Source organism: Bos javanicus, chromosome 17 (assembly GCF_032452875.1).
Source record: "Bos javanicus breed banteng chromosome 17, ARS-OSU_banteng_1.0, whole genome shotgun sequence".
Taxonomy (NCBI): Eukaryota; Metazoa; Chordata; class Mammalia; order Artiodactyla; family Bovidae; genus Bos; species Bos javanicus.
The window spans coordinates 69736250-69758857 of NC_083884.1; the positions used below are offsets into that span (position 1 = coordinate 69736250).

Sequence of the window (22608 nt, forward strand, 5' to 3'; positions counted from 1 at the left end):
TGGAGGGCCAGGGAGGGGAGTGTCCTCTGAGGCCGAGCCCTCAATTCAGGGGCAGGTGGCATAGGAAGCCACAGGGGGGAGCGGCAGGAGGTGAGAAGTAGGTGGTTTGCCCTGAAAAGTTCATGTGACCCTTGACCTCCTCAGCCTCAGTATCCCTGGTTCTACCAGAACAGGGCGTCCCAGGCCAAGGCCGCAGCCCTGCGATGCCTAAATGCTCCCAGGGAGGCTCTGCTCCTCCCTCCCTCTCCCCCGGCACCCCCACCCGGCCCGCCCAGCCTGGTGGCCTGCCAGGAACAGCCACTATTGTTTGACTGGAAAAGCTGCTTCCTCAGCAGAAGGGGGGCCTCTCCCAGGGACACCCTGTTCTCACCCTTGCTGGTCACCACACTGCCTGCCTGGGTCCTCAATGCAGAGTCAGGTCACCCTAGTCAGGAGAGGTAGCGAGGGGCTCTGGGTCCCAATCTGGATCAGCTTCACCTCTCCCAGTCAGCTCCTCTGCTTCCTCCTCTGTAAAACGGGGATAGGGATGAAGCCCACCCAGTCGTCAATCAGCCAGCCCAGCCTGGCATGTGCTCAGCTCGGTAAGCGGCCAGCAGGCACCTCGTATCACAGATTCAGGCTTCGCCCCGCACCCCTCTAACTTGGATGGAGGCCTGTGCTAAGCATGAGAGGGTAGTTCTTCACAACCACCCACCCTTGGCACCAGCACCGGCCCAGAACGAGTACCTTACTGGGGTCCAAAGTGGCATCCAGGCCAGCCCCTGGAGGAGGAGGACTCCGGAAGGACTTACGGAGCCCCTCACCTCTGTGACAGGCAGGGATCAAGGCCTGGGGAGCAGGCCCTGCTCTGCCTTAGCCCTGGTGACCCTCACCCTTGGCAGGCCGTGGCCACGGGCCGGGGGGATGAAGTAGGGGAAATTGGGGCCAGGATGGGGGCCTCTGTAGGGTGTGGAGGAGATGCTGAGCCCTAGAGGTGGGACCCCCTTCCCAGTCCCAAGATACACACCAGCTCTCTACACAAGCCTGTTTATTTCTGTACAAAACCATGTTTCTATTTTACACAAAGAAACTCCCCACCCCCCACCCCCACCACATCCGTGCCCTGGCCCTGGGGAGCATCCCCCCAGGAGGGGCTGGGTGAGGCCCCACCCATCGGCCCGCACTTCTACCCGCCCCAGCTGGGCCGGCCCGAGCTCCACTCTGGAGAAAATAAATAAGGAGACTCAGGCAGAATCTGTGCTGGGCCAGCCAGACTCTCTGCCGCCCGGGGCCAGGCAGCGGGCCCTCGGAGGGTGCGCGGGCCCTGGAGTGTCAGTCAGTCAGTGAACCGTGTGGTGTGTGGAGACCCCAGCCCAGGGGCCTGAGCTGCCAGGGTTACAAGTAGGTGTCCTCACTCTCCTGGGACGTCAGGCTCTCCCGGGAGCGGTGGTGGGCTGAGTCCCGAGGGGCCGAGCCCTGGGGGTCCTGGGGGGCTGGATCCTGCACGGGCATATCCTGTGGGGGTGATGCATCTCCTGCGGCAGCCGCTGCCTTGGCTTGACTCGCGGCAGGCGGCTGGTCCCGCTGCCCACTCTCCCTCGCCGGCTCCCGCGGCTCCTTCTGGACCTGCTTGGATGCCTTGGACTTGCCTTTGGAGCCAGAGAAGGGGGCGTCCAGGGGCAGGCGGATGGATGGTGAGGGCTGCAGGCTGGGCCGTGGGCCCGGCTCTGCCTCCAGGATGGCCTTGGCGCCGTGCAGCCTGGGTGGGGACGGGCACTGCAGCTCCCCCCGCGTCTCCTGCCAGCGCCGCAGCTGGATGAGGTGCTCGCGCTCGATCTGGCGCTCCGTCACTGGCAGCTCCACCACCTGTGGGGCGGTGAAGGCGGGGGGGGCGTCAGGAAGAGCTGTCCCCTTCCGCCTCCCAGCCCGGGCCATGCGGGCTGACCACAGGACGGTGGTCACAGGCCCCAGAGTGACTGCCAGGTGAGCCAGGGCCTCGAGGCCCACCGCCTCGGAGGAGAAAGCCACGAGTCCTCCTGCCTACCTGTGTATCGCCTCACTCCAGCCCCCTAGAGACAAAGATCCACAAGAGAGAAAAACGGGAAAATAAAGCCAAGGCTTGATGGGTGGGGCCGCACCTACTCTCATTCCTTCTACGGGGATCTGGGCCTCTCTGTGCCCCTCTCCTTGTTCAGACAGAAGGACGAGGTCTGTCCACACCGTCTTGGGCTGCTGAGCACAAGGCCGCAGGCCCCCACCAGGCCCTCAGTCTCCCCCTCCCTCCGGGGGTGAGGGGCAGGGGTGGCTGTACCTCCTGGACCAGGAACGCCTCCTGCATGACCTTGGGGTTGAGGCTCCGCAGCCGCTCGATGGTCTCGTACTGGCCTTGGCAGCCTCGGACCTTCTCGGGGGAGCCCAGCGCCTGCTTCAGCAGCACCAAGCCCACCCGGAAGATGATCTTGACTCCTGCAGGGGGGCAGGCAGTGAATGTGGGCGGTGGGGGCTGCTCTGGGGAGTTTCTCTGCAAACAGAGAACCCCCCGTGAACTGGACTGGTGGCAGGGGTGCCGCCCCGAGCCCAGCCCAGTACCTTCACAGAAGAACATGTCCCAGACACGCAGCACGGAGCTCCAGGGCAAGGTGCGCGAGAAGGCGCACATGAACCACTCGGTCATGTAGAGCAGCGGGTCGATCTTCTGCTGGCTGAGGTGCTTGTGGGCCACGGGAGACACCTTCTGCAGCAGCGAGAAGAGGATCTCCCCGTCCAGCTGGATGGCCTCCTGGGGGGACAGGGAAGACACCGGGCCGTGACCGAGGGCCCGCAGCAGCCACCCCTGGCTCCTCAAGCGGCTCACGCTGCAGGGTGCCAAGCTCCTGCTGGGTGCTGGGTTGCAATGATAAGCACACCAGACACAGCTAGTCCCCCTCACTGAGCGTGTCCTGCAGAGAGGCAGACAGACACAAACCACAGAAGCATCGGGCTGAGGGAGCAGAGGGAGGGAGGGGGCTAAGTGCCCTCTAAGGGCACGGCAGGAACAAGACCCTGGGGGGCATGTGCCAGAGGCCCCGCCTGTCAGGTCAGGGAAAGCTCATGGGCTGAAAGCTGACAGGAAAGAAGAGTTATCAGAGGAAGGAAGGGGCGGAGGATTAAGCCTATTGGAAGGCCAAGGCAGGAGGAGCGTGGTGCCCTGGAGGAACAGCCATAGGGAGGCAGAGGTGGAGGGAGGGTGGAAGTGGGAGGCCGGGAGGGACTTCCAGGGGCACAGGGAATTAAGGTCTGGAGAGGCCACAAAGGTGGCAGGTCTGGGGCAGGTCTCAGGCCAGGGCCAGGCTGGCAGGCACTCACCAGCTTCTCACTGTAGTAGCCAGGCAGGTACTTCTCACAGATCTGCACCAGGCACCAAAAGGCTTGCTGTGGGCAAGAGAGACGTGAGGCCTGGCTGCTGGGTGTTCCCCGGCCACCTGTCTGCCCGCCCGCCCATGGCCTAGGGGTACCTCGGCGGGCATGTGCATGAGCAGCACGGCGGCGATGGGTGCCTGGGCCTGGCAGTAGCCCTCCTCGGGTCGGTACAGTGTGTAGGCCTTCAGCACCCGGAACAGGTCCTGCTGGCTGCAGAGAGGTGAGCAGGGAAGGGCTGACGGGTGGACTCGGCCACCCACAGGCCTCACCTGTGCCCCACTGGGCCAGACCTGACTCAGAGGCTGCACTTCCCTGCAGACTGGGGTCACCAGGGGTCAGTCCCCCTCTGCAGCCCCTGCACCCTCCTTTGACAGGTGAGGGCAGAGGCTCAAAAAGAAAGCGGGGAGCAGGGCCGGGGCAGGGGGCGTGGCCCCTGGCTTAGCAGCTGTGGCCCCTCGGCCAGGCCAGCCCCGTCCCAGGTCTGTCTCGGTCCCGGCCTGGCCGCCACGTCTCTCCTTTCCTGCATACCTTGTACCCACCCAGCTCTCTCCAGCCTTCTTTCTCCCCACTCGATTTGTGCATCTTCCTGTTTCCAGAGGAAGGCCAGGCCAGGCAAGCCTAACTCTCTGGGAAGTACAGGATGAAGTGCCCCAGACCTAAGAGGACCCATCTTTGGTTTGAACCAAATAGGGAACTAACAGTGCAGTCAGGACCCTCCAGCTTCCGGGACCCCCAACGTGCCGCCAGATTCATTTTACCTCCTCTCTCTGAGGGAAAGGGACAGCCCACAAGGGCCAGCCTGCTCACCCGTGGCCCCCCCGGGACACAAACATCTCGTGGAAAGGGAACTGCCGGTGCAGGTCACGCTCAATCACATCCAGCCACTTGGGGTCCCCAGGGGACATGTCCAGCTCCTGGAAGCAAGGTCAAGAGCATCTCTTAGGAGTTAGGATGGCTGGGAGGATATCACCGTCCCAGGTTGTGGAGGAGGCCCCATCACCAGGGACAATGTCCACCTGATCCCATCCTGACTGGGCCTCCCCGAGGACAAGTCAGGAAGCTTGGGCGGAGCACAGACAAGGGGAGCAGAGTCCTGGAAACCCTGAGGGGCTACCTAGGCTCCAGGAGGAAGACCCACGTGGGTAAGAGTGCCTGACATAGCTGTAGCTTGAGATAACGTCCAGGTACTTCATTCAGGACTCAAACACCTTGTTACCCCCTGAAGATGGAAGGCAACTTGGAAGCAACAACTCCCACCTGGGAGCACCACCCGGAGCACCACTTGAGATGGCACACGTGGGCCTTGCCGACTGTTCTCCTCAGCCCCCCAGAGACAGGTCTATCGTTACACTGTTCACAGGTGAGGAACTGAGGGTCAAAGAAAAGCCACTTGCCTGATGCCTTGTGGCTAGAAAAATGATGCAGCTGGGTCTGGAAGCCAGGCTGACTCAGAGCTGTCAACCCCAACTCCTGAGCTACCCACCTCCCTGTACAAGAGGCGCCACCCATTCAGGAAGCGTGTGTGTGTGTGTTCTGCTACCCTGAGCAACGTCATGACGTCTGTCACACCATTAGCCTCAGAGCCATCTCTGGGTGCTGGGGTTTCAGCAAATTTTTACTCTTTTCTTTGAACTTTCGTGAACATTTTTGCATGAGTTCCATTTATGAAAACAAAGCTACTACACAAAGAAAGATCCTTTCTCAATTACTTGAAATGTCCTCTATCTTACTTGCTTGGTTACAGGGGTATATATTATTTGTCCAAACTCTCTGAACTGTGTGCTTAAGATCTGTGCACTTTACTTTATGTAAGTTCATAACCTCAGCTTTCAAAAAAGAAAGAAACAACTCAGTGGAAAGGATGCCTGGAGGGCTGAGCAGGGAAGCAGACAGAGCCCTTGTTGTCTACGTGTTGGGCAGTGCAAGGAGGGCCCCAGGAGGAAGGCTGGGTCCACAGCAAACACATCAGTGGGTGTAGGCCCAGGCCCCTGCCCGGCAGGTGACTTCATACAAGTCCCTTTCCCTCTGTGCCTCCTCAGTGGGGGTGTCCCAGGATTGAAATAAGGACCCTAGGGTGTCAGGTAACTTGATACAAGAGGGTAAACACTGAGACAAAGGAGTGTTGGAGGCTGGAGGGTGAAGGGAGGGGCGCAGGGTCTGGACAGTGGGCCCTGGGGCAGGTGCACACGAGACCTGTGCCTGCGCAACTCCCCTCGGCGGGGCCGCTAGTGCCCCAAGCACCTGCAGGTCAGGATGCGGTCCTGATCCGAGACACTGTCTTGAGTACAGTGCAGGTCTGCTTTTGTCAGGAAGGAAAGGAGGGTCCCACAAGTTCTCCTGAAGGTTCCCCTGAGGTGTGGACCTGGGAACCCAAGGTTCCTAGAACACACTCATTGGGTTCCTCAGCAGCTCACGGCACTCAGCGTCACCACCCCTCAGAAAGGGAAAGGTGCAGCCGAAGGGCCTGCAGGGAGAAAGGGTGCCAAGAGTCCAAGGCAGATAGGGGCCGCTGGGGGTGATGCAGTTACCGCAGCCCCCATGGAGCCTGCAGGTGCTGGCGTTGTCAAGAAGGGAAATCAGAGAAGAAAACCAGGGAAGAAAAAGACTGGAAGGTCCTGTCCTGCCTGAGGAAGGAGGAAGAAGTGGCCAGCGCAGAGGAGGAGGAGCTGCCAGGGTGTGGAGCCTGCGCTGATGGCGGAGGCTGGGGTCAGCGCGGGCCTGCGGGGGCAGGATTGCTGCACCACAGCCCCTCGCAGAGCCCCTGCCTGTGGTCTCTTGCCCCAGCAGCCGGAGGCAGCTTCTCTCCCCGTCCACTTCCTCCACCCCACAGGCAGGCAGAGTCCCTCCTGCTGTGCTCACAAACCACTGTCCTGGCCCCCAGGATAGCTTCGGGGCCCTGCCACTAAGGTTCAAAACATCATGAAGGGCTTTCTGGGCCAATCTACCTCCTCCCGCAAGCAACCTTCAGACCCCACAGAGGCAGCCAACCCCTCTCAGGACGCACCACTCCCCAGACACACACAGCACAGAGAGCTCTGCACTCCGCTGCTCCTCAGAGGCATCACGTCTGCTAACTGGAACCAGGAGGCTGACCGGGCCCCCGAGCTCCCTCGGCTCTCAGGCTGTGCTCTGGTGGCTGAAGGTAACCTAGGGCCTTAGTGACGTTCCCACCCCACCCCTGAGCCTCCCACTCTGCCAGAAGGCAGCCCCCTGACATGGAAGTGATGTAGCCACAGGGAGGAAGACTCTGGAGCCAAGAGGCTGCCTGAGTGGGCATGATGTCGGTGCTCTGTGGGACAGCCTGACCCCTGATTCAGGCCTGCCCTCAGCCAGACACTCCAGCAACCCCCGTCCCCTGGGCGACTCTCCCCACCTCCCGGTCTACAGCAGCAGCTCCAGGAATAGGTTTGCCGGGAGAGGGCTGTTCACTGAAGCATGAATTTTGTCAACAGGGAGCTGCTGACTGACAGCTCTCTCACTGCCTAGCATCAGTCCCAAGAGCCTGAGAGATGCCCTGAGGCCTGAGGCCAAGTCTGGCAGGTGAGCTGGGGCAGCCCCGGGAAAGCCAACTGACTCGCAGAGTTCCCTAGAGAAGCAGGCTGGAGGAGCAGCCCGGGCCAGGGGGGCCCCAAGAAGCCTCATGAATAGAGGGGTGTTCTCCACCTTGGCAATCTGAGGTGGGGAGCAGTGGGAGGGGAAGGCATGGCTGTCAGAGGGTATCCTGTCTGACCCCTGACTGGCTTCTAAACTCTAAGGACACTGGTTTGGCTCTGCCACCCCCGGAACAGACAAGCCCATAAGCAACATGGGTGAACCAAGTTTAGCTGGCTTGGATGAGGCAAGAGAAAGAGTAGAGAATGGGAAGTCAAAAGGTGTTAGGGTCCTGTGACCCTGCTGGGCAGCCCCCGAAGGCCCAGAGCTCAGGCCCCAGGTGGTCAGGGAAGGGCTCTGAGTGTCCCTCCCAATAACCAAGAGCTGAGAGGTAGTCCACCAAGTCCAAGAGAGCAAATCTGGGCGGCTGCCAGTCTGTCCACCCCACTGAGGCCTGCTCAGGGCTGGTGCCTCAGATGAGTGGAGCCCCGAGTCACAGACTGACCAGGCCTGGCAGTCGGCTCTGGAGGCGAGAGGTCCCCTGAGCACAGAGGATCACTGCCCCCTCGGAAGATGTCCAGAGACGAGGAAGGGAGGGCAGGGGAAGGAAGGGCAACTCACGTCGAACTTTCCAGGGTTCTGCTGCAGCTTCACCTTGCCTCCTGACAGGTACTGCCAAGCACGGCCCCGCAGAGAAGGTGGGATGCCCTTCTGGCACCGCAGCCGGATCTGGAAGTCAAAGGGAGGCCATGCCTGTGCATCCAGCCAGGCTGCCCGCTGCCCCCTCCCTAGCCCCCAAGAGGCTGGTGCTCGTCAGGCCTTCAGTGAGCACGGGGGCAAGAGCGGAACGGGGGGAAAAGCGGACTCCACCTCTGTTGCTCCAACACTGCACCGGGTCTGCTGCCAGCAGGTGACGGCAGCAGCCCTGTGTTCCCTGGCCCAGTGACAACACAAGGATTCTTGAAGTCCACACAGGGTTATGAATCCCCATCTCAATTTTCTGAATCCAAATGGAACCAGACAAGTTAGAGGAGCCCCTGGGATGTCATCAGGAAGGGATCTGCACGATGTGGAACATGGCTCAGCCACAGGGAAAGCAGCTCACAAGATGACCTGGAATGTGCCCAGAGACGTGTCCTGGGTGCTTTCATGGGAGTGTTTAAGCAGCTGTGTGGCAAGATACATCCAGCCTAGAGAGGAAAGATCTCAGCAGAATTCAGGAAGAAGACGGGAGGTGATCAGAACAGGCCCCCCTTTGTTTGGTCAAGAATCCCCTCTCTTCTGCTCTCCCTGACCCCGAGCTCTCACGATTTCCAGACCAGGGTGGAGGCAACTGGTCTGGGTGTGAGTCCTGATCCCAGGCTAAAGTGACCCCGGCCTTCCCCATCACGGCCTGGGAGAGGGGAGGGAGGAAGTGTCTGGGGATCTCACGACCCAGAGCTAGTGCTCAATGCGTACGCTTGTTCTCTTCAACAGAAAAAAGGCTTCCACTGCCAAACCCAGCTTGAGAAAGCATCATGTTTTACAGATGGAGAAACTGAGGCACAGAGTGGGGACAATATTAAGGTCATTCCATCAGGGACCACGCCAACTTCCAGCCACACCACACAGCCTGGAGAACCGAGCCCTGGGTGCTCACTTCTCAGGCCTCTCCAAGTCACATGGGGAGATGAGCTTCCTCTGGGCTTGAGGGCAGAGTGAGGCTCGAAGGCAGGTGCCCTGATCATGCTCCTTGACCTCAAGGCCAAGGGTCAAAGAGATTGAGGGCAAAGGCAGAGGCACCATTCCTCTGGAAAGAGGGCGGGGAACTGCCAGGTGACACTGCCCTCGGCCCCTGCACCGAGCAGCCTGGCCTGGGGTGCAGATGGGAGCTCAGGGCAGTGGGAAGTGGACGGTGCCTGGATGATGAGTTTGAATCCAGCGCTGACCTCAGCCCATCACCTCTCATCAACTGTAAGATCAAAATGGTAACAACTAGGATTCTATCAGAAGTAGTGCAGAGGGCACATGCCTAGCACGGGGCCTGACACAGTCAGTGTTAATAAATGATGGCTTCCTCTCTGCCCCTCCAATCCCGGGAGGACACCTGACTCAGAGGCCCTGGGCCCCGGGCTCACTCCTAAGTCCCCTCATCTGGAAACCCCCTGAGAGAGTCCCCTGGGAGGCTCTCTGAGGAGGGAGCACAGGAGGCCCGGCTTTCTAATGACCAGCATAAACAAGAGAAAACTTTCCAAGGGTCAGAGGGAGTCAAGAACCAGGAAGGAGACAGGCAGGCAGGCTGAGGGCAGTGGGGGAAGAGCAGAGTGGCTGGTCAGAGGAGCCAAGTTGCGCTTCTGGGACTGCCTGCAAAGCGGGGAGAGGAAGGGAGCAGAAGGGACCGACCTGACTCCATGGACACTTTCCCGCTACTGTGGGACTGGGGTCTCCTGAAGGAAGCCACGTGGTCTGGCCGGGCTTTGGCAAAGGGGTGCACATGACCTGGAACCACAGGCCCTTCCGGCTCCCCAGGGCCAAGCTCAGCTGAGCTGGCCCCCACATATCATTGCAGCCCCATCACCCTCGGTCTGCTCAGGACCGTGGAGAGTCCAGGAATACCTTCAGTCCACTAAGCTCTCAGAGAGGCCCGGCCTCACCCAGGCCCAAGGTGGGGGAGGTGGGGATGGAGAGCTGGGAATACAACCAGCTTCCTCGGTGGCTCAGTGGTAAAGAATCTGCCTGCAATACAGGAGATTTGGGTTTGATCCCTAGGTCAGGAAGATCTCCTGGAGGAGGAAATGGCAACCACTCCAGTATTCTTGCCTGGGAAATCCCATGGACAGAGGAGCCTGGCGGGCTACAGTCCATGGGGTCGCAGAGTTGGACACGACTGAGCAACTAACCTTCCCCCTCTGGCCTCTGGCATCCTCCTCAGCTCGGGGTGCTGGAGATGTTAATCTCTTAGGGAGAGGCAGAAGTGGGGATGAGCAAGGGTAAAGCCAGAGGGATGCTCAGCAAACGGAAAGCACAGGAATTGCCATTATCTGAGGTAAGGCCTTGGGAAAGGAGAGTTCTGATGACAACTGAGAGAAGCCACACCTAGCCTGCTGAGCTCAAGGAGGGCAGAGCCTGACAGGGGAAGACAGCATTCCAGCCAGCACCCTGTCTCTCTGCAGGGCCTGGCGGGTCCCGGGGACTCGGGATCCGTGCAGGGGGTGGGGGTCTGGATCCACTTCTGGGTGCAGGTGTCGTCCTTCCTGTGCCACCACCTCTGACCCAGCTGGCACGGCAAGGCAGTGAGAGCTCCGGAGCCAGAGTGCCAGCAGATAAGCCGTGTGCTAGGGTTCCTGCGAGGGTGGAGTGCAGCCTCCTCTGGTTGCCCCGGCTGGGCGGGTAGCCCTGGTCTCTAACCGCAGTGCCAGGGAAGCAAAGGGGAAGAAGAAGTGATGCTGGAACCCCTCTGGAATACCCATCTGCGAGGAGGCGGGGGTGAGAATGCCATAGCCATCTTCCTGCCAGCCTCAAGTCACCTCCGCAGACGGTGAGAGGAGCTGAAGCTCAGGGTAAAGGCCTGAGGGCTGAGGAAGCAGGCAAACAGACCCCAGAGTCAGGCAGGAAGCAGCTGGGCAACAACTGCCTTAAAAAAGTATTTTTTTAAGTGAAATTTTTTCTAATAAGCAAAAAATGAAAGCCCCAAAGTCCACATAGAACAGTAAGAAAGAGCCCCGGTCTGGGTGCCTCTCTCCTCCCACAGGCACAGGGCTTTACAGGAGGAGCCTTGCAACAGGACGCTCATTCCCACTTGGGCAGCGAAACTGAGGCTGGGGGAGTGAAGTGATTGCCCAAAGTCACTCTGCTAGCCATGGGCTTGGAGAGTTGGGGCTGTATGGCTGAACCCAAGCCCAAATGTGACCTTTGGCCCTGGTTTCTGCTCAGCCCTGCCGTGGCTGTGCCAGCTTGGCCCAGACCAGCATGTCAGCTGACAATGCGGGTGAGGGGGCCACTGTGCGCTGGCGACTTGTGCAGAGAGACCCCAGCAGTGGGACTGCAGACGGGCTCCGCTCAGCCAGGGAGTGAGCAGACCCTGCTAAGGTGAACAAGAGTATCAACATACATGTGGTGGACAAGGATGCGCCTACAGTGTGGCAGAGCTGGCACCTAAATACAGCCCACCAGAAAAGAACCACTGGTATTTTCATTTCTACGAGACCATTAAACTGTGAAGTCGCTTTTCCTTCTTTTTGCTTTGGCTAGGGGACAAGAGGGAACTCATCGAATTAATCTAGAGGGTAAAGAAGGCCCCTTATTGTGGTGGCGAAGCGTGCAGGCACTAGTTAGACTCCTGGGTTCAAACTTTGACTCTGCCATCAGTCATAAGTGGGGATACCACCACCACCAACCTCACTGGGGTGCTGTGAGGATGACCCAGCTAAGTGCCCAGCACGCTGCGTCAACATACATTAGCCACTATTAGTATATCAAGTCCGCCCCTAGGTGGTAAGCAGTGGTAAAGACTTGCCCCAGGAGCGCTGCAGGAAAGCTGCCTGAAGGGCCTTCAGCTGAGCGCGGCTCTGCAGTGTGACTCAAGAATCTGCGTCAGTCTGAAGTCATCTGGGAGGACCAGCTTCTGTCCCCATTTCCAAGCCGGTGGGGGGACACTGGGTGGCTGGAGACCCTCCTGCTCCTCCAAGTGATGCAGCCCCTGCCTCCCCCACTGCGACTCCCAGCCCCAGGCTAAGGCCAGGCCCCTCACCTTTTTGTGCTTCTTGGCCATCCACTTGTCCCAGTTGTTGAGCATGTCCAGCCACTTGGACTCCCTCTGCCTCAGCACCTCCAGGGGGACTTCCTCCAGCCTGTGGAGCAGAGGGCAGGGCCCGTCAGAGGTGCCGAGAGAAGCAAAGGCCCTGGCTGAGGCCCCAGGTACCAGCCTGGTCAGTCCCCGTCCCTCCCCCTGCCGTCCCCTACGGGGCTAACTCAAGAACCCTCTAACACAGACGCGAGGGACACAACGCCCTCCCTAGAAGGCACAGGCTGAAGAGACACTAGGTTCAAGCACTCACTCCCCCACGTGTCAAGGGACCAGGGGCCCCAGTGCCTGCACCTGTACACCAAAGCACAGCACTCCCACCCTGGATCTGTGTCGATAAACAAGCCTCTTCAGAGAACCAGCATGCACGGTACAGAGCTGGACGGAAAACTAGTCAAACAAGTACAGGGACACCATGCTCACCTCTGCATTCTAACAAAGCTGTTACTCATGGTTTCCCCAATTACGCCCTGGCCCTGTTCCCCTCTCAGCCTTTGCTCATGCCAGTCCCTTTGCGGAAACACACTCCAAGTTGTCTCTGCCTATCCAAATTCAATTACACTTCAAAGCCCCCTCAGACACCACTCGAATTTGCACATCCACTCATGGAACCACTGTCACAGCTATCCAGGCGGAGCTCTAGGGCCAGGGCGTCTGGGTAAACTGTGGGGTACAGTCGTGTGACTAGAACAAGTCCCAGCCCTCATGGCACTGACGTTCTACAGGCTCTGAACGCCCACGAGAGCTGGTGGGGAAACACCTCAGCTTGGAGACCTACCCTGGGCAGCACCGAAGCAGCTGCGGCAGACTGGGCAAGACCCCTGGCTTAGAGGGTGCTTTGAGTGAGTGAGCTCCTTCCGAGGAGGGAGTCCCTGGAAGTTCCTGAGTTCACATACCCACGGGGCAAAGAGAAGAAGACTAGCATCTGAAGGCTGCGTCCTCTACACGTGCTTCCTTGTATTCAGCCTACAGAGCAATACTGGTAAGAAAACAGTGAGAATAACGTGTATGTGTCCTTCTCTACACACACATACACACTCTCAGAATTATTTTTAAAGTAGTAGATTATGGATCTTTTAAATTTCTTTCTTGTGCCTCTCCCCCTTTTTTTCCAATTAAAAAATACTGGCATTATTGAGAGGTAAGATACCCAGGAAGGGTATATTGCTTAGAGTCAAACAGCAAATCAGTGGAAAAACCCAGACTCAAATCCAAGTCAGATCATAGCCAAGGGCTTGCACTCAGCACTGCCTGACCTCCCAGAACGCAGCGTGGGGTGGAGGCTCTCAGGAACAGGACACAGCGGGGCCAGGGTTTGGCCCAGGCCTTGAGTCTCTGATTCTCTTTCTACAGGAAGGAAATGCACTGCTAGAACTTTTACTGGTTGGACGAGCAGTGGGAGGGGCCCTGGCAGAGCAGGGCTCCCAGACACAAAAGGGCAGGTCCTCTTCTTCGGTTTTTTATCTGGAGAACTGCACAGACCTGAGAGCAGCCCTGGTGCTGATCAGCCGAGGAGAGACAACAGCCCCTCCACACAGGCCACCCGCCCACCTCTCACTACCTGGAGGCAGAAGTGGGGCACAAGGACCGGCTCCTTCCTATCCCTCCCCTCAGGAGAAAAGCAGAGACCACACCTTTAGATCAGGTAATCTACAAAGAAATGTGTGCACATCTCCAGGCAGCCCCCAAACACCCAGGTCCAGCATCACAGGCCAGGTCGCCTCCCATCACTACAAAGCACTCCCTCACACAAGTCAGGGGATGAGCCTTCTAGTTATCTAAACTAAAGGAGGTAGCCACACGGAGTCAACAGGAAGTTCTGGCAGCTATGAATGTGGATAATATCTGATCCAATCGCCCCACTGAGCAGAAGAGACAATGGAGGCTCATAAGAGGGCAAGGCTTTTGCCTGAGATTACCAGTTTCCAGACAATTCCCATCTGATTAAATACATACCCATCTGACACCCTGACCCTCTAGTCTGTCTCTGTTGATAAGATCTGACAGCAGGGCCACAGAGATACCCAGTCTCCCAACTACAAATACACAGGGGAACACGTTCAAGCTCAGTGTTCTTTTAAATGATGTCAGATGACAGCTTTTGCAGTTTCAAAGACCCAGCATCAAACCTCAAACCGGAATTTCAAATGGGTACAAAACAAACTACCATATTTCCTGGATTCTAAGGCACTACTGATTTTAAACTGCACCATTGATTTGGTAAGATCGTCTCAGAAACAAACAAAAAATCCACTACTACTTTAAATGTACATGTTCATTGAAAGATCTATTTTTATTTTCAAAACCTCAAATTGGGAAATTTTGGAGGAAAGATGGTCATTTGAGTGGCCTCTCCTCCAACAGCAGAGGAGTTTAACCACCTGCTGGACCCGGCACTCAGCACTTCACCTTCTAACTACAGGTGAACTTCTCTTCCCACACAGAATGTGCTCCTGAATGGCTGCACACTACCCATTTTCTGAAAAATCAGAAGGTTCACATCCAGTCTGGTGGGTCAGGATCTCAGAAGGCATCTGATCAGAGTGCTGTCTGATATAGAAATTCCTTCTGCAATAGCCCCTTGCCCTCTCTGAGCCTGTTTGCTATACAGCTGGATGGCCTGCCCTGTGAACTGACCCTCAAAAGATGCCCAGAAAGGAGCTGTGACGTAGACTGGGGTCTGGGCATCTCTACAGATGGCACGACGGTGTGGAGGCCCTGAGGCGGCTCCCTCCTGATAATGGGGGGAGTGTGAGCCAGTTTCCAGTGCCAGGGAGGCTAACCAAATAGCCAACCTAAGGGACCAAACGGCCCATGGGGATGCTTCCAGCCTGAGAGTTTCACTCACCCTTGCAGAAAACTCCCCTGTCCTTAAGGTGGCCTGAAGGAGTCTCCGCAACCAAAAGAGTCTAATGAGGACAGTCTCTAGTGGAACTCCTCAGGGCTGGGCCTTCATCATCTCCAGGTGAAGTCACCCTCATTGCTGAAGCCATACTGTTAAGTTTTCTGGTACCTTCTGTCTACTGCAACACCCCCTTCTAAGGCTGCACAATTCTCAGCCAGATCAGCCTCATATTAGACAAATGTGATTATCCCTCATCACTCACCCACGCCTACCTGGAATGCCTTTTCTTCTCCCCTCTCCAAGTCACAGCAACACTTTTGGGGCCCAACATAATAAAAATGACAACTTCAACAATAACAGCAGCAACAGTAGTTACCATTTTTAAATCATTTACTACTTACCAATATCTTTCAAAATATTTATATATTACTTAAAATACTAATATATATATACACATGTATCATTTTCATGTATCTTTCATAATAATCCAACCATAACATTCTCTCCATTTTCCAGAAGTCGAATCCAAGACTTAGTAAAGTTAAGCTCCTTGCTCAAGGCCATGTTGTTGCCGTTTAGTCTCAGTCGTGTCTGACTCTTTCGTGACCCCATGACTGTAGCCTGCCAAATCCTCAAGCCTGGGATTTCCCAGGCAAGAACACTGGAGTGGGTTGCCATTTCCTTCTTCAGGGGATCTTCCTGACCCAGGGATTGCAGGCAGGTTCTTTACCTCTGAGCCACCAGGGAAGCCCCCAAGGCCATGCAGCTGCATTCAAACCTAGGCTTGCCTCACTCCGCAGTGCATGCTCTGAACCCCAAAGTCAAGCCCTTAGCCTCCACACAGCTGCTGTGCCTGCCCAGATCTCGTTAGCTGTCTTCCAAGCTGAAGACCTTCATCTTGACTACTTACAACACCATTTCTCCAAGCTTTTAAACTGAAACTCACAGTATGAAATACATTTTGTACTGAGACTATACACACACACACATAACCAAAATACATTTTATGAAAAAATTTACTCCTACATGTACTAAAGCACCTGATATTTTCAGTTCACTTTTTGTATTATTCTATCCTACTTCCTACTTCTTTTTTATTTTTATGCTGGTCACAATCTCCTAATCAATTTCAACACTAAATCACCAATGAATCAAGACGTGATGTGAAATGAGCAGTTCATTACAACTTGGTCATGCTGCTCAGCCCTGTCACTCCCTAACCGGACTGGGTCTTGAGCTATGTAACTCCCACTGTGTACCTCACGGATACCGACAGATGCCTGCCTGGTTATCTCCATGACGTCATTACTTTCATCTATTGCCTTCAGGGCTACAAGCCACTGCTGCCTACAGCAATTGTATCTGTGCCCCTAGTAGCCCAGTGAGAGCCTCACAGATTAATTACTATTTCCATTGGACCCATGAGAAACCTGACCCAATCAGAGAGATTGTATGACTTGGGCAAAGTCACAAAGCTATTAAGTGGAAAACCAGAGCTTCTCTTTGCCACAGTGACTCCTGTGCTGCTTCTCCCTCCCCTGGGAAGACTGGGAGGAAATCAGGCCGCTCTCCAGATGCCACCGTGGGGCTCTATCTCTGGCCCTCAACCCCCTAGAGACAGTCTAAGCCTTCCTCCAGTGCTCTGACTGTCCCAGACCCTGCCCAAACCTAGCAAAGCTCAGCAAGGCCAATACGCTGGATGGGCAAAGCTCACAAGCACACCCTTGACCACCCCCTCCTGGGGAAGGAGGCACAGAGGAGACAGAAACATGCAGCTAGAGGGTGACTGAGCCCAGATTCTGCTGGGCTCTCAGCTAAGCTAAGCTTAGCCGTGCCGTGCCATGCCGTGGCCCAAGGCAGCAGTGACAGCCCACTGACACCAGCCTCCCCACCTTCTCCCCAAACCCAGAAGCTGAAGACTTCCAAGAGATGAGACGGACAAGACCAGCTCCCAAGGCTACCTGAGACCCAGGCTCTCTCCGCCTTGTCCTTCCAGCCATGCACTTTCCACCCAAGAGCGCCTCAGCCCCTCTGGCTGGCAGACTCAGCCAGGTGTGGCACCTGTGCCCATGACCCCTTTATTCAAAGGTGTCAGATAAAACCTGGTCCCAGGGAACCAATGTAACCCCCCTCCGCTAAGCCTCCCTCTCCAAACCAGCCCAAACAAAAAGAAACACAGCCCAAGCATAAGGCCCAAGGTTGAGACCCCGGGATGAATTCTCCTCATCTCAACCGTCAGGAAGGCCATGTGGACTGTGGGAGACAGTAAAAAGAGTAGGGACCTTGAAGCCAACCGACCGAGGTTCCATTCCAGCTCCTCCACCTGGGAGACAGACTGTGAAGTCTCCACTTCATCTTCAAGTGGGACCACACACATAAGGTTTAAATGAAGAATACACGTGTGTAAGGACCCAGCCTGGCAGGTGGCCAGCTAATGGCAGCTCTGAGGGGACCAGCATCTGCAGCTTGCCTAGCACTTTCCCATCCCTCTTCTCATCTGACTGGTCTGCACACACGCAGCAGGGCAGGACTATCCCCATTTTACCCACGAAGCAACTGAGACCCCAAGAGATTAAGCCGTTTACTCAATGATACACGGACTGTGACTGTCAGCTTCTGATCCAGCTCTGCCACTCTGAGCTTCCAGTTCACCACCTGTAACATGCGGGCAAGGCCACCCCTTTGGAGGGCAGCAGGAAAGACCACATGAGACAGGAGGAACTGACACTTCCAGCACCCATTCTGCACCATTCCCGTCAAGCACTACATAGGCACACAATTCCCCAAGGAAGCAGCTTTTATTATCTCTACTTAACAGACACGAAAACTAAAGTTTAGCACAGCTGAGTAATCTGTCCAAGGTTACACAGCCTGGAAGCAGAGATGCCAACTGAGCACTAAGCCATCCAATAAATATAAGGTGATCCCCATGTAACAGGGCCTCAGTATCTGTTACATTCCCTTCCTCTTCCTTTACCACCCAGTAGACAACCACTGCTCTCTGTGCCGAGACGGCAAGAGTGAGCAAGATGCAAGTGTGGAAAATTGGGAAATGGATGTGCAATCACAGATCCAGGGACAACAAGGGTGGGGGAACTCCCCTCTCCCACCCAGAGCTGGAAAAAGGAGTGAGGCTAAACAAAAAGGCTGACCTAGTTTGCATGCTGAGTAACAACCTCTGGAGTTCATTAATCTAAGCGGTGGTAATGACTAAAAGTATAAATAGCCTTTATGCCAGCTCCATAATCACCCATGATAGGAAACGAGAAGGCAGGAGAGGGTGGGCTGGTAATGGCCGACGATCAGGGCTGGAAGGCCTGTGAGGTTCTGGAGTGAGTCCCCAGGCAGCTAGAGAGGCCTAGGGACCAAAGGGTACGTGATCTGCCTGAGGTGGAGCGGTGAGTCAGTGCGGGGAAGCAGGATGGTCTGCAGCAGCCTGGTGCTCCCTCCTGAGGCCTGGAAGCCCCCGCTTGGAGGCAGGGCAGTGTGCGGGCTCCCTGTCTAGGTGAAAGAGTCCCGCTTGCTTCAATCTTCCCCGACACCCCGTGCAAGCTAGGTCTGGGCCTGCCTCCCTTTCCCACAAGGAATTCCCTGGCTTTGCTCCTTGCAGCCCCGGGTCAGCGCACAATGGTAAACAGGTTCTCTCCACCCTTCTCTGGCCTCGGTGCCCTGGGCCTCTGCCCAACTCTCCACTCGGCACAGCCCCACCCCCTTGACGTCAGAGGCAAGAAATGGTTCCTTTAAGCACCAGCCTTGCTGGTTCCAAAAAGCAAGGAATCCCCCCCGCCCCCGACTCCCACTCAGCTAGGGAAAGGCACAGACCAGAGCAAAAACCCCCAGGGCAGCTCTCTCTGACCAGTGCAGAGAGGTATGGAGACTATTGGGTCTTCCCTGGTGGCTCAGCGGTAAAGAATCCACCTGCCAGTGCAGGAGATGCGGGTTTCATCCCCAGGTCAGGAAGCTCTCCTGGAGAAGGAAGCGGCAACCCACTCCAGTATTCCTGCTTGGGAAATCCCATGGACAGAGGAGCCTGGTGGGCTACAGTCCATGGGGTCGCAAAGAGTCAGACACAACTGAGCAACGAAACAACAACAAAAATGGAGACTATTCTCAACTGGAGACATGCCTTCTCCAAGCCCCCACCCCTACCGGGCAGAGTATTACTTGAAACTTCCCACTGGCAACTGGGTCCTCAGGTCACAATCTCACTGTGGGCACCATGACTCATGTACAGCCCCTTACCCATCCTTACAAAACTGCTGAATTTGATTGATAGATCTTATCAATTTAGTCTTGACTCACGGTTTATCTCTGCCAAGACTCCTGCAAGGATCCCTACTGCCCATCTTGTTCAACAGAACTTCAGGCCCTGGCTCCCAGGCCTTCCTAGTCCCTCTGCACATCCCCCAGCCCTATTTCTAGACATCCCTCTCTCTAAGCTGCCCACCCTCACCCCTACCCCGACTCTAATTCAGTCCCACTTGTTTCCTGAGGCCTCATTCAGAACAGCCTCTCATCTCTACAAAGTCCTTCCTAGCCACAGAAGGAACAGAACACAATCAGCGCCTCATTACATTCCATGCACATCTCTCCAGAGCCTGCATTCCAGGCCCTGACTCTACAAAGTTGAATAAAACGTAGGTCCTGCCCTTGGGGTCAATCTGGCAGAGGAGACAGATTGGGGAGTAAATAACTAGCCCATACAGAGGTGCTATCACAGAAGCGAGGAGGGCGGAAGGCGCTTCGAGACTGCAAGAAGGCCCCAGGGTGGGGGTGCAGGTGTTCAGGGAAAACCTTAAAGGGAGCTGACTTGTTGGGATGATCCTTGAAGGGTGACAGGAAGTAGCCAGGGTGAGAAAGGGGAAACAGCACATCAGGCAGAAGACCCAGGATGAGAAAGCACACATTAATGGAAAAGAGCCTGGTGTGTTTGGGGAATGTGAGCAGTCCAGTGGAGCGAGTCTGGCTTCTCTGCCTGACTGTCCGGTCCGCTCGCTGAGGCAGCATTCCACGAGGTGTGCTCTTGGGGGCAGGGACTCTGCCAACCACTCTCCCCAGTGTGTCCCGACCCTAGAACAGAGCCTGGGGGCCTGTGTTAGTCGCTCAGTCATGTCCGGCTCTTTGCGACCCCAAGCCCTATAGCCCACCAGGCTCCTCTATCCATGGGATTCTCCAGGCAAGAGTACTGGAGTGGGTTGCCGTTCCCTTCTCCAGGCCTGGTTGGTGCCTAGCTGGTGCTCAATAAACGTATGTTGACAGGTTCAGTGGCTCTGTGACCTTGGGTGCTCTAAGTTTCAGCTTTCTCCCCAGTGAGATGGGAATAGTATCCTCTGCCTTGAAATCAGAGGGAAAAGCAGGAGCACGGAGAGCTTGATGAAGGGCACTCCCTCCCCAGCCTGAGTCCAGCGATGGATCTTCCTTGAAGCCCAGCACAGGGCTGAGCCCAGATGTGTTTGATGATGGCCTTTTACAATGTTTTAATGCTATATTCAATTAACATAATTGAATGTCTGTTATAACCCTTACCAGGCAATTGCTATGGACCAGACATGGTGCTCAGCACTTAGATTATTTCATTTAATCCTGACAACAAGCATATGAAATAGGTCCTCTAATTATCACCTCCACCCTGCCCTTGGGCAGATGTAGAAACTCAGGTTTTTCAGCAAGCCAGTAACTATGCACCATCCAAGGGGAGCAGAGGACACCTGGGAGGTGTACCCAGGCCCTTCTGCTCTGTCACTCAGCTCTGGCACTGACTGAGTGATGCCATACGCTGTGTGATGCTTGGCAAGTCACTTCACCACTCTGGGATCTGGGATCTACCTCTGTTAAATGGAGATTATGATGATAATAACTATATCTCACGGAGTTAAATACGGTGGTCTTGGTGAAAGCCTGGTCCACCATGCTGGCACTTCTGCGAAGTGGCATGATCAAGTGACTGTGCTAGGGGGATGGAGGGGGTCACTCAGAGGCAGGACAGGGAGCCCAGGGTGAAAGTCCACGAGGAACACAGGAGGGTGGTGGCAATTATGAAGCAAACTCCGATTTCTTCCCCAAGTGACTATCTCTACCCAAGAGGGCAGAGGCCCCAGGCAGCCCTATGACTGCATGCTTTGAATTGAATCTTTCAGGAGACCCACCTCTGTTCTCACTTCCGCTTTATCTTCATGCCAAAGAGAAGATGAGGCCCTCGCATCAGGGCCCTCAGAGTCAGGGTCACCTGCAGCCCTGTTCCAGATGACTCAATGAGGAACTAACTGGGGGATTCCCAACCTGCCCTGGCAGGTCAGAAAGCTCCAGACCACAAGCTGAGTGGGACTGGCTCCCGTCTTGCCCCCAGAGTCCAAGGGTATATAGGCAGAGCACAAGGAGGGGTGTGGATCCTCAAACCCAGGGTGCCTGTTCTCTCACCATGAGGCCAAAGGCATGAAGTAACCCTTAGAGGATAATCACACTCGAATTGTGAGAGCCACCGTGCACCACAGAACCCTCACTTGGTGGGAGACACTGCTGGGCACTTTACCAACATCATCTCCTTATACTCACAACCATAGCACACATGGGGCCAGTTCCCACTCCCAACGCCACCATCTGGCCCATTTACAGACTCAGAGAGGTCAATGGCTAGAAAGTGACGGAGCCAGGGCTTGAAGCCAGTCTGCTGGTGTCCTGAACCCAGGATCTCCCAAATTTAGGTTCTCCTTTTTTGAAATCAAGACAGAGAGGGAAGCATCCTCCAAATGTGGCTGGCTAAGAAGGACCGCTTCTGGACACACAGAATCCAGGGCCCAGAGGGCAGAGAGGAGGAACAAGAGTTCTCCATTCTATGTTCCTGGGCTCCCTTAGCATCCAGCTGCTCCTGCCTCATCTTGCATGAGGTGCTGTGTGTGGAGGGCCTGGGATAGGAAGTGTGCCATCCATTGTAACAACTCAACAACAAAAACAGGACTTCCCTGGTGGCCCAGTGGCTGGAACTCCGTGCTCCCAATACAGGGGGCCCAGGTCTGATCCCTACTCAGGGAACTAGATCCAGCACGCCACAATTAAGACTCAGCACAGTCAAATAAATTTTTTTTTTTAAGAAAGAAAGAAAAAAGCCAACAAAAACAACTTGAGAAACTCGCTAGGAGAAGTATAGACATTTGGAGCTGGACTGAAAGTCCTAAGGCTAGGACAGGAAGAGGGAGGAGCGGCCACACAGAGGCAACCAGCTTTGGTAAGATGGAAAAAATTGGAAAGGCAGAACCCTGGCTTCCAGGCACAGTTTCCTTGCTTGTTCAGCTTAGGTTTCCCTGTCTGTAAACAGGGCAAAATAAAACTTACCCTCCTGAGTTCCCACTGCTCCTGTTAGGATCACTGCAAGGCAATGAGAAAGAAAGCACTGCACAGACCAAAGAGCCAGACAGACCAACGCATTCTTTGAGTTGATCGCACTCCCAAAGACATGAGGGCCATTGGTCTGACAAAGAGAGGTCCTCTCATAAGAAAAACAGAGCATGCTGCAGGCTTTGGCCTCTGTGGGCTGTGCCCTGACGACCCCTTGCACTTATGAGGTACCTGACATAAGTGAGAAAGAAAGTGAAGTCGCTTAGTCATGTCCGATTCTTTGCGACCCCATGTACTATAGCCTAGTAGGCTCCTCCATCCATGGGATCTTCCAGGCAAGAGTACTGGAGTCGGTTGCCATTTCCTTCTCCAGGGGGTCTTCCCAACGCAGGGGGAATAAACTTCCCAAAGCCCTTTTCGTATACTCCAAGGGCAGTCTCAGTATGTTAGAAGCAGAAGAGCTCTTCAACTTCATTCATTAAGGCTGCCTTAGTTTATATGTAAGGGAAACTGAGGCTTAGAAAGATTCAGCAAATTTCTCAAGGTCACAGGGTTAGTTAGGGGCCCAGTGAAGCCCAGGACTTGGGTTTCCTGATCCCTGGTCAGCAGTGTTTGTTTACACATGCTCCTAATCCAGTCATCTTATTTGATCCTCATCATCAGACCACACCTGTGTCTC

General features: G+C 55.6%; 1 protein-coding gene across 1 annotated transcript in view; it reads right to left on the reverse strand.

Annotated features, from left to right (window-relative positions):
• Nucleotides 1-1018: 1018 nt before the first annotated feature.
• The window catches only part of TBC1D10A (TBC1 domain family member 10A), a 28779-nt gene continuing 7189 nt past the window's right edge, over nucleotides 1019-22608 (reverse strand). Inside the window, exons 2-9 of the mRNA XM_061385332.1 lie at nucleotides 11699-11798; nucleotides 7591-7698; nucleotides 4186-4292; nucleotides 3474-3588; nucleotides 3325-3390; nucleotides 2569-2758; nucleotides 2291-2445; nucleotides 1019-1845 (exon numbers count right to left, since the gene is read on the reverse strand). Coding sequence (XP_061241316.1) covers nucleotides 1375-1845; nucleotides 2291-2445; nucleotides 2569-2758; nucleotides 3325-3390; nucleotides 3474-3588; nucleotides 4186-4292; nucleotides 7591-7698; nucleotides 11699-11798 — 1312 coding nt within the window. The 3' untranslated portion in view covers nucleotides 1019-1374. The remainder of the gene's footprint in view (nucleotides 1846-2290; nucleotides 2446-2568; nucleotides 2759-3324; nucleotides 3391-3473; nucleotides 3589-4185; nucleotides 4293-7590; nucleotides 7699-11698; nucleotides 11799-22608) is intronic.